The sequence below is a fragment of the Sinocyclocheilus anshuiensis genome, unplaced genomic scaffold (assembly GCF_001515605.1).
Source record: "Sinocyclocheilus anshuiensis isolate Anshui unplaced genomic scaffold, SAMN03320099.WGS_v1.1 scaffold1497, whole genome shotgun sequence".
NCBI lineage: Eukaryota > Metazoa > Chordata > Actinopteri > Cypriniformes > Cyprinidae > Sinocyclocheilus > Sinocyclocheilus anshuiensis.
Genome location: NW_015543492.1, coordinates 451,133 through 463,578, shown reverse-complemented (window position 1 = coordinate 463,578; position 12,446 = coordinate 451,133). Strand labels below are relative to the sequence as shown.

The 12,446-nt window shown below is 37.1% G+C and overlaps 1 protein-coding gene across 1 annotated transcript in view; it reads left to right on the top strand.

Annotated features, from left to right (window-relative positions):
* The window catches only part of LOC107694769 (leucine-rich repeat-containing protein 3B-like), a 13,264-nt gene extending 8,685 nt beyond the window's left edge, over positions 1 to 4,579 (top strand). Inside the window, exon 2 of the mRNA XM_016494449.1 lies at positions 326 to 4,579. Within this exon, the coding sequence (XP_016349935.1) occupies positions 439 to 1,215 (777 nt within the window). The 5' untranslated portion in view covers positions 326 to 438 and the 3' untranslated portion in view covers positions 1,216 to 4,579. The remainder of the gene's footprint in view (positions 1 to 325) is intronic.
* Positions 4,580 to 12,446: the final 7,867 nt, after the last annotated feature.

Genomic DNA, 12,446 nt, shown 5'->3' with positions numbered 1-12,446 from the left:
AGATGTGCATCAATTTCCTGATGTAAGCAAAGTTATTTTCATTATATTTACTCAGAATTCACTAAAACATAAAAACGGAAATTGTACATACATTATCCATTGACAAAGCTGTCAGTAGATTTTGCTTAGACTTTAGTAAGCCACATAGCGCTTAGTGTTACACTGATGTCAGTTTCTCTGACAAGCCTCTCTGAGGTCTGTATGTTCCCTGTGTTCAGTGGCACATTCTGTTCGAGAGTTGATGGAGGAGAGGTGTCATTCCCACCCATAAATTAGCTTGTCGACTTGTTAGCGTATGCGTTCACTGTGTCTTCTTCCTCCGCAGGCTCAAACAGACGATGAGAGTTGACGAGACCCACGGCTCTTGGTGATGACGCGGTCCCGCTATGGGGCTCCCGTGAACGGCCCGGGCGTCCAGTATGTTGACTGCCTGTCAGCATGACGCCGTTGGACCTGTGGCTTTCGCGCTCCATCCCCATGTGTCTGCTGCTGCAGAGCCTGGTGCTCATGGTCCTGTGCTTTCCGTCTGCTAGTACCTGTCCCAAGGGTTGCACCTGTCAGCGCTCCGAAAGCCCTCCGCACGGCCTCAACGTCACCTGTAGTCTGTCACGCTTGAAGGAGATCCCGCCCGACGTCCCCCCAGACACCCAGCTGCTGCAGCTGGACCGAAACCACATATCTCTGGTGCCCGATCGCATATTTCATGGCTTGAGGATGCTTCGGAGGCTCAATCTCTCCCATAATGCAGTGGAAACCCTCGGTGAGGGGGCGTTCGTCGGATTGGAGGGCTCTCTGGAAGTGCTGGACCTTTCCCACAACCGAATCACTAGCGTGCACAAGGACGCGTTCGCACGGCTGAAGGCACGTGTGATGGTGGACAACAACCCTTGGCATTGCGACTGCGCCCTGCAGCAGGCGCTGGGTGGCATGGCGCACAACCATGAGGCTGCCACGCGCGTGCTGTGCCGTAGTTCAGAGCTGAGGGACCAAGAGGGCCAGCCGTTCCTGGCCGTGGATGCAGACTTGTGCAACCTGGCCAAGCGGACCACCGACTACGCCATGTTGGTGACCATGTTTGGCTGGTTCGCGATGGTTATCTCTTATGTTGTGTACTATGTACGGCAGAACCAAGAAGATGCAAGACGACACCTTGAGTACCTGAAATCGCTTCCCAGCAAGCCCAAGGAACCGGAGGACATCAGCACGGTCGTGTGACGTTACAAAGTTCACACGATCCCAGAGACTAAAGGCCCGTTCAAACCAAGAATGATAACTATAATGCTAACTATAAGAGAACATGGAAGTTCGCGCCACAGCTACAACGATAACGGCATTGAGGAGCTATATTGTTAGAACAGTGTTTTCCAGGTGAATGATAAAAGCATCTACAGGCAATCAGAACCCATCCGGCTTTAAAGAGCTTGAGCATTCAAAACTGCAGCACGCCCTTATAATATACAGAACGTTATCGTTGGTGTGGATGCTAATATGGTTATCGGTATAGTTATCATTCTTAGCGTGAACGGGCCTTAAACCAGGATGTTGATTAATCTGACACGAATCGTAAATGTCGTCTAGCGTACTACACCTGTCTTCTCTTTTTCCAATGTGCTTTCCTGTTTCTGAGTATGTATTTAGAACAATTTGTGATACACTCCCAACACTTTGTCCTTACGAGAGAGAGAGTCTTTTAAGCGTGACGTCCAGGTGGCATTAAAACAATCGCAAAGTTGTCCTTTAAACGTGGTCCAATCCCACCTTCAGAGCGAGAACTTGTTTTCAGGCTTTTTTTTTTTTTTACTAGATGGAATAGATCATTAAGCGGCGCTAATGACCAGTACAGGTATTTTGAGAATTCAAATCTCAGGTGCAAATGTTGATAGACTCCAATGATTTGTAAAAACCCTACGATGTTTTGATGCTACCAAGTTTTGTAAGACAAACGATAAACCAGGCATGTGCACATTAGCTACAATCGCGAATCATTTTACGGCCTTTAAAAGGCGTGGTGTACCCTTTATTAGTGAAACGACGGGACATTTCTTCCAACATTCTAAAACTATTATTGTAATCCTGTGCATTTTTCGGTTTGTTTTTGCGTTAAAACTCGTGCACATTAAATTGTGAATCGTTGAGTCGTAGAGCACAGCAGTGCTGGTGTGGTGCTTGTCACGTGATTCTCGGAACTGTAGTCGAGGGACGTAGTTGATACCTCCATCCGAGTCTTTTGTCGGTAACGTTACTTGTGAGGCTCTTTGTCGATGTCGTAACTCACCGTGGGTAAAAAGAGGCTTCCGAGCCCTGTGTTAGTCATCGTGTAGTCTACGAGATGGCCAGTGTGTTTTCGTAAATGTAAGGTTCCATCCCTGAATCCAACTCTTGACGTCCAGGACAGAAAATATACATCCTGATGGGGAACTTCAGCTTCCCCTTGCGCTGTGGCGGTAGGGCCATTAGCGCTCAGTGATATTATTGTGTGTGCACAGTAATTCAGGCCGGTCGCAAGCAGAAAATTACAGCTGTCACTCTGTTACTGGTCTTATTCTTACGGCTGACTGCTGAGTCCAGCAAAGCAAAGCCATGGGGAGAGCTAGAGGATAGAAAGACGGCAGGAGAAGAGAGGAAATGGAAAACAGGATGCTGGGAACAAGTTCTGGAGGAAATCAGGGCCCTTATGAAAATGGATTGTGGTGGTACCATGATATAGTAAGTTTCAGATGGCTTTCATATATCATTGCATTCACTTGATCCAAGTATACTGTGGTATTTCCATGATTACCATGTCCAAAATGTCCAAAACAAATGGTATTATGAAGGATTCAACCATATTCAAGATTGGGTAACCAAATGTAAAATGTAGAGCACTGATCATTGGGAATAAAATCAGAATATATTAGTACCATCCACAAATTGGAAATACTAATGTAGTTTTTAATTCAGTGGTATTGTCCAAAAACATGGTATTGTGATGGATGCAACCATATATAATAAAAATGGGGGACTAAATGTAAAATGTAAAGCATTGATCATTGGGGAAAAATTGCCAGTCAGAATATTAGTCCCCTGTCCACAAATTGGAAATACTAATGTAGTTTTTGATACAATGTTAGTGTCCAAAAAACATGGTACCAAAACATGCAACCATATATATTCAAGATTGGGGGGCAAAATTTTAAATGTAAAGCATTGATCATTGGGGATAAAATTGCCATCAGTATATTATTAGTAACATATCCACTAATTGGAAATGCTATGGTAGTTTTGTGAGTGGAATGAGTGTTGTTTCTTTATTGTAACTTCATTGTTGTGTATCCAGTGAAGTGCTTTTAAAAAAAAAAAAACTTTTTAAACGGTAATTAAATTCCAAAGTTGGTGCCGTTATAATAATGACGTTTGATCGTGGCTTTAACATTGGTCCATCAGAAACATTAGGAGAACTTTAGAAGAGCATTAGGAGAACGCTAACCTGATTTCACTGTAGATAAAGAGCTTGTCGTTTGCGTAGGAAGGTACCTGAAATCCCTTTAAAGAATCATGTTTGAATGTACTTATCTAGTCTTTTGCCTTGTCTAACTGCGGTTGTTCTACACGCTGTATTGTGCTGGGAAAGAAAGCCGTTTCTCAATGCAGACTCCACAGTGAAGCACGCTGTAGCCAAGGACACGGGGGAGAGATTTTCTAAGTGCCTGAAATACTTGTCTATAAGTCTGTCATTCTTCCAGCTACCGATAACTTTGCTTTGAAACGTTTCATTCGGTCTCGCCTAACTCAAGTTTACTTGGCCTCAAGCGGGATGTTTTTACTGCACAAAGATACTGGAAAATCCGAATAAAATTAATGAAGTTCAGGAGGTCTTCTAGAGTGACACTGATACGTGACGTTGTTCTTCCTGTTTTCTTAAGGCCTTTTCACATGATTTGTGTCACGGCTTCAATGCTTTGCGATGTTCTGGCCTCCACGTGAAAAGCTTTGCTGATTGTTTTGCTGAAGGCCGATTTGACAAGGTTGCAAAAAAGCATGACGTGTGGAAATAGTGAAAATATCTGATCTTAGAACAGAAGGTCCTAGCGTTTGATTAGATGCATTGGAGAAAGGAAACAAAGGCAAGTCTTAACTTTTTCTCTGAATGTCATGATATGCATTCAGTGTTCCAGATCCAGATATGCACATCAGTCTATCGTCCATCTTGTTTTTCAAATACAATCTTTAATGCCTGGGATTGTCTCATTGCACAGCATTTTTGCATTCAGTGAGGACAGAAAAACTACTTACTGTTAGAAACTTATTGCACCTGCTCAGGACGTGGTTTAATGCTGTAGTTTGACGCTTCGCTGCATTGATTTTGATGCATTGGGGAACCGAACGTGAATCATGTGAAAGGGCTTTTATTGGAAAAAAGTAGAGGAGAGTTGCGGCATATGTTTCTTCCTATGTTAGGTTTTTTTTTTTTTAAGGTAATTTCTTTATCTTTGTGTACCATTTTTTGCTTTGTATACATGAAACTGACTTCTGCTCAAAAGTGTGACATACCTTGAAGACGTAAAACTGGAGGAGGACCAATGGTACATCACACTGTAAATGCATGATGTAGAGAAAATGAAATAAAAGATTCATTTACACTGTTATTCCAATGCATAGACCATTTTTTCGCCTCTGTTCCAAAGCCTACTGAGCTGCCTACATAGGGGGTATTTTAAGATGCACTTCTAAGGCTTAAGACCTAAAAAAATTGTGCTTCCTTTTGACAGTGATGTGCATGTATTAACATTTGAGTAATTATGCATTCATTAAAATGTAACATACAAAGCCAACAATATCATCAAAACCACAAAAAACATGCACTGATATTTATTTCTCTTTTAGGTGAAAAAAATACATGCATGGTGTCAATTTTGCATCCAGTGGCAATTCTCTGGCACCGTGATGCAAAGTAAGGGGTCATAAATAAAACAAGGGCCGAATTCTGACAAGAGGCCAAATCTAAGAGAACTGAAATGAAAACAAAAGCGTCTGAAGGGAGACGAAACACGGTTTGTCACGGGTTCAGTGAAAAGCACCATCAAATCTTTGACACTGACATCTGTTGTCCTTTTTCATCTGAAGTGTGGACGCCTATTGTCATTGCGCCGTGTCTAAAACGGGACCACAAATTGGATCTATTTTTAAGAGGTTTAAGCTGTGACAAGTGGTGAGCTGCTAAAATGATTCACATTTCTGAGAGGCAAACACGGTCAGATCTGTTGGAGGATGTTGAGCTTAAGGAATAATTGTAAATATTTCAAGTGGATTTAATGATTTGTAATCAATTTGCAAGCTATTAAAAAAAAAACTTTAAAACAGAGTTATTGTAGTAAACTAAAACTAAAAAGAACTTTATTTACTTGAAATTTAAAAAAAAACATCTAAAAAAATATTATATATAAAAAATATATATTTAAACTTTTTATTTCAGCTAGTTTTATTTTCATTAAAATAACAAACTAAATCTGAAATCAAATTAATAGGAACTACTGTATATAGACATAAAAAATAGAAATGCCAAAACATAAAAGTACTAAAATTAACTGAAATGAAAATGCAAATTATAAAAATAAAAACTAATTCAAAATATGAATAAAACCTGTAATAATATGATCGTAAAATACTAAAATAAAGTCTGAAACTAGTAGTATTAAGTATCAAAGCAAGTTGTATGGATGTTAAGAGTCGCCGTGTCACAATAGTTTTTGTCAAACATTTTGTTTGTAAAGTGTGCTTGTGCTTGCTTTTTTTGTTCAAATAGTACTTGCTGTTTTATGTTTTCATGTTCTCAGTTTTATGATGTTCTCACATTTGGTTTATTGCAGCAGAAAACACAGAATTCATTATTATATTACAGGTCACATCTTCACAGTTTTCCATAGATATATTTATATGTGATTTCATAATCAATTGATGCATATTCATCACCTTCAATGTTATTGCGTTTTCAACCTTGTAAATATTTGAGGATTATGAGAATAATGATGAAACATGTCTTGAGGTGCTGTGATGTTCAGTACTTGTGTTCCCTTCTTCAAATGAAACACTAAATCAAACAGCGTCTAATTTAAGATGGGCTCAAAATTCATAATAACTCCCAAGGGTGAATATTTAAGAAACAAAAGCACTCAAAAACTTGAGAGATTCAGGGTAATTTTTTTAATTAGCTGTGAAAGCATTGACAAGTCGACACGTCCTCGCAGGGACAGACGAATCCTCAAGCATTACGGTCCTTACAGAGTGTAACCAGCTCCAGTTTGGAGTTTTGAATCAGTTTATTTCAGACAGTATTCAAACCTCATACTCAAAGCTTTGAGCTCAATTATTATTTCAGTGTTAGTGCTCCTAACTGTGTCCTTGGTAGTTGATACATTCACTGTTTTGATCAGGGCTTTTGCTAAACAAAGTCAGAGAATACAAGCCACGTACACTGAAAAAAAAAAAAGATTTTTCAAAGTTGAAAATTATTAGAGTAGGTTTTACTAGAAAATACTATTTCAGTTTTTCTACTTCAACATTTCACGTTTAATTCAACGTGTTACTTGCTGTTTCTTTATAATTCATTGTGAAATAGTTCACCCAAAAATGAAATTGTGTTGAAAATGTACTCACTCTCATGTCGTCCAAGATGAAGATGAGTTTGTTTCTTCATCAGATCTGGAGAAATGTAGCATTGCATCAGTGTCTCAGCAATGGATGCTCTGCAGTGAATGGGTGCTGTCAGAATGAGAGTCCAAACAGCTGATAAAAACATCACAATAATCCACCAATTAATTTCTTGTGAAGCAAAAAGATGTGTGTTTGTAAGAAACAAATCATTAATTTGTTCCATCATTGAGACGTTTTAACTTTAAACAGTTGCTTCTGGCCAAAAAACGAATCCATATTCCATAATAATGCTTCCTGCAGTTAAAAAGTCCTCCTGTTGTCCTCTCATATCAAATTAATTGTTTAGAACTATTTTGAACTGCTTTCGCTTGTAAACGGTGTGTATTTCTCTCCTGATTCAGACGAGATGACTTTTTCACTGGAGTAGCATTATCATATTTTGCAGGAAGCAACGGTTTGAAGTTAAAAACACCTTAATGATGGATTTTGTTTCTTACAAACACACAGCTTTTGGCTTCTCAAGACATTAACTGATGGACTGGAGTGGTGTGGATTACTTGTAGATTATTGTGATGTTTTTATCAGCTGTTTGGACTCTCATTCTGACGGCACCTATTCACTGCAGAGGAGCCACTGGTGAGCAAGTGATGCAGTGCTACATTTCTCCAAATCTGATGAAGAAACAAACTCGTCTACATCTTGAATGGCTTGAGGGAGAGTCCATTTTCAGCCAATTTAAATTTCTCAAAAATTTGCTTCTTGTATTGTCTTCCTCGAATAACCCATCCTTATATATATGTTCAGGGCATTTATTGTGATATATGTAATATCCTCTTGGAGTCTAGGGTGCAAAAGATGAGTATCTGGTTTGGCGGTGCTGCGCGTCACATGTCGTTTGTATTGCATGCAGGCCCGGACATGTTCACATTTAATTATTTTTATGTGAGTCTGGAAGCGCAGACGTGTCTCTGAACGCTCCAAAGACGGAGTCCCTGCAGATTCTGGAAGTACATTTGCCTGTTCTATACATATTAAATCAGGCTGAGAGACTGACACAATGCTTTGTTGTTTCCTTCTGTAACCTTGATCATGTGTTTCAGGACACAGATTTTTGTGTGATTACAGGCAATAAAACTGGTGTTCATGTGCTATACATATCCTCCAGAGAAATCTAGTTTATGGAGTGCGTTTCTATGTGGTTTGGGATCATGATATGTTAGAGGCCATAATGCATCTCGAAAACAGTGCTTGTTATGAAAACATGCACAAGAAATTGAAGGATGTGATCACATTATGGCCATGAAAATGCTATTGCTTACAGGTTGCTATCAAGAGACTATGCACTGTAAAAACTGATTTTGTTTTATTTTAAAGTGTTATTGGAGTATGTTTTAAAAGAATATACAATTTCTACGTAAAATGTCACATTTAAATCAATGTTGCTTGCCATTTCTTTGTACTGTTTGTGAAATTTACAAGCAATTTCTGAGTGAAAATGGTTTCTCTCATACAGCCAAAATATATTTTAAATATATGTTGAAAACAGGGAAGCTCAATGAAATGTTTTATTTTTTTATTTTATTTTTATTTTTATTATTATTTTATTTTTATTTTAATGTATTATGTGGCAAGAAAATACAATCATAAATTAAGCCTAATTGCTATTGTGGATGGAATAGCTTACTAGAGATCAAAACTGTATTTACAAAGATTTAATAATGTTTACATTTTTAATATATTGCAATATTTTTGGAACATTGTAAAGTATGTTTCTTGCTTTTATTAAAATATATGTTCGCACATGTAATACAATAAATAAATGCTTTTAAAAATATATATTTTGTGTGTATATGTATATATATTCTATGTGTAAAATATACATTTACATATATTTTTAAAAGCATTTTTTTGCTGGAGGTTTGAATGGAGTTTGCATAATAAGGAAGGATTAATGCTGGAGCTTTTCTGTCTCATGACACATTAACAGTAGCATCCAATTTAAAAAGCTCATATCGATCACGCGGCGAGGCGAGGATTTACTCTCTTATTAAACAATTAATCTAATGACAGCGAATGCACAATGTCTCGCTCTGGCAATAATTGTTTCATTTGTGAAATGAAGCCTGTGTTTTCTGTCAGAGTCTGTGTATGCTAATGAAGCGTTTGCGTGAACCAGACGCCTCATTCTCATGCAAAGCATCCGGAATATTCCGCTAATGATGAAACTCTTTCCAATTAAAGTCTCTGAGGCCTTGAGGAAACGTGAAAAACACTTTAGTGGTCTTTTTACAATTTCAGAATTGCACTGCATGAGAATTCAGAGTTTCCATAAAGGAATAATTAACTAGAAATCAAAACTCTCACCTTCATTCTTTCCACTGTGGGACATAAAATATTTTTTTTAAGGTAAATAATGACAGGATAAGTGTTTGTTGATAGACGATTGTGTCCTATTATTTGCACATAATCATAATGAAGCTGTTGCACAGACTGTTATTTCTCAAAAGTCTGATGATAAGGAGGGTCTTTGAGAAATGTGTGAGTTTGCATTGATGAAAGCATAATCTTCCTCTATTGTATGATCTTACTGAAGACAGATCATGAGATGCAAAGAAACGTCTGATAAAATCAGTTTGACTTTAATGAGCAGATATCTGATCTCATTCTTCATCAGGCTGAGCAATTTCATCTGAGCTAAAATTAGGATCAAATTAACATGGTCTGCCAGAACAGATTTCAACATTTAGTGCTGGACGATATATATTGAATATTCGCAATATATCCTCAATGATTTTTCCTGCGATATAAAAAGGTAGCAACATTGTGAATATTGTATTTTAAAAATGATTTTATTTGACTGGTACATTTCCTTAAAAGCGTGAATTTGAGGGGTTTGAGATAGAGATGTTTTAATAGTGTCTTTATTTGTTAAATATTTTCATTTTCATTAAGTTCAAACTGTCCATTTCAATGAATTGTTTCAAAACTCTGATTCAAAGATTCATTCACATCATTGTTGACTGAAGTCTCTGTGTGTTGAATTTATTCATCGATTCAAAATTATGATTCAGATATTCATTCAATTATTCAGTTATTCTGTATCGCTCTCACGGTACTTTGATATCTTACTGTACACCGATCAGTCTACGCAGCACCGCTTCAAGCTGAACACACCACCTGTGCTGTGAATTGATTCAAAACTCTGATTCGATTATTCATCTAATTATTTATTCTCTTCATTGTTCACTGAAGTCTCTGTGTGGTGAATTGATTTATTGATTCAATACTCCGATTCAATCGTTCATTAAATTATTCATTCGCATCATTGTTCATTGAAGTGTTTGTGTGTTGAATCAATTCATTATTTCAGAACTCTGATTCAAAGACTCATTTGCATAATTGTTCCCTAAAGTCTTTGTATGATGTTTCTCATTATTTCACCTAAAAATTCTAAAAATATGTAAGTAAATATCTTTCAACATATATATATATATATATATATATATATATATTACCATGGTACATGTCTGTTATCCCAGTGTATATATTTATATTTTTATTTATATATATATAGAATATTGAGATATATATATATTTTTTTAGCTAATAGTATCTAGCAGTGGATAAAGTTACACAAAGTGAATCTGGCATGTTTTGTCCTTCCTGCTGTGTTACGTAAGATCTGTACGCCTCACCTTTCAGTGGGAGGATGTTTAAATTCACACACCGGAATAGTTTTACACACCTACATCCACCTTCCGCCTCCATCCGGAATTGCCCAGTTAAAACGAGGCCCAACAAGTGGAAGTTTTCCTCCATGCGGCATGTAAACCTCTACAGCCTCGATAACGCTCAATTACAACAGACCGATTTAAAGGGGTGATATGATGAAGCGCTAAAGTGTGGCATAATAAAAGCTCCGCTGCTTTCGAGCCATCTGTCGCGCTCGTTCAGCGGCCTCATTTCACTTCGACGGCTTTCAGCCTCATCCTGCTTCATTCTACTATGTTAATAAATCATTAGCTTATCCATGAACATGATTTCTGCCCGAGTCCCGTCGGATTGCATCGGCTGTGCGGATGAAGACCACAACTCCCATGATTCCACACTCAGTCACAGCGTCATCAAACTATGCCTTTGTCTATTTGTTTATTTTGAATACGCGCCCTCTAGCGGCGAAAATTACATATTGTGCCTTTAATGCTCTCACGAAAGTCAAAGATCATACACGAGAGCGCTGATATTACAGCTGTTTCCCCAGAGATTAAATGGAGAGTAAACCGAGATTTTTGCCGAAAGCTCCAGCTTCTCAGATGTTCTGCCTGAATCACGTGTCTCATAAGAAATCTCAAATATGTGCTCAGATTTGCCAAGATCTCAATATGAACTCAAACATTTCTTATTAGATGCTCCCAAAACCAAATTATCATGAACGTTATGCTTCTGTACTCTAACTGTGACAGCAAATGTCTTACTTTATTTTAGGAGAAACAAAGTTGGTATAATGACTTAAGGCAAGAATAGGATGAAAAAAAATTAACTAATAAATAATTAGAATAATAAATACAAAATAAAATAATAAATAATATTGCCATACTTCCCCAGTTGGTTGATTTAACGATTAAAGTTATGTATTGTAATTGAAATCTATATACGCAAATGGATAAGTGCAATAAAATAAACACTTGTACAAAAAAAAAGCTCCTTATAAATAGCCCAAAATTGATCAGTGCATGAAAAAACAATGCATTTTTTTTTTTTTTTTACTTTTTATTTTTGCCTCAGACTCAGTGACTTGGTGAAACTATCTGTAATTTTCCTCTTTATCTCTTTTCCCAACAATTATTTTTCTTTTATTTCACAATTCCAGCTTATTTTGAGTGGTAACATCCTATGATTGAGTTTGTTTTGTGAGATATTAGGTGTTGTGTGTGAATTGTGAATGCTGTGAGAGTGAATCTCATGTACTTGACTGTTTTCGAGTGTGTTATTGTAATGTATTTTTAACACTGGAACAGCTAAATATGACACACAGAGGTTGTGTGAGTCGTCCATGGCAACACACGCGTGTTTTAACACGGCATGAATCTGCGATTCTCACGGGCATCAAATCTCCCAAGACTTCAAACTCTCGGCATGCTAAAATATGCTGTCTCAAATTTTGAAGTGATGTTTGCAATTAGTGATCTTGAGCAGCTCGACAGGCTGTAAAATCTGAGGGAACGTTTAAAGCATTTTGATGGAGTTGCTGGAGTGTGTAACTCCACGTTCAGACCACACACACACACACACACTGGAGAACCTATTTTAAGGGCTGACGGATAAATCTACAGGCTTTGTCTTTTTAGAGCAAAAGAGCTTTTCCTCAAATGCACAATATGACTCAATAACCTCTGTATTTCCTCATCAAATAGCTGGAGAAATGAAACTAGCAGCATATGAAACCCAACAGTCATGCAGGTATTAAAATACTGCGTCTCATCAATGCACATTTGTTGTTTTTACAGAAAGCAGGAGAGTAGTATTTATATGTACTATTATTATTATTTATATACTTATATACTCTTTATATACTGTATAGTATTTACTAATATTTTGAATAAACTTTTATTTTTATCTTTTCATATTTCATTTTAGTAATTTAGTTATGTGCTTTTGTCATTTTGTTAGTTTTTTATATTTATATTTAGCTTTAATTTATTTTTATTTTAGTTTGAGAAATTTTAGTACTTCAACTTTATTTTATTTCAGTTAATTGCCAAGGCAACATATCTAATTTCTATTTAAGGTTTTCATCTAACATCTATATATATATA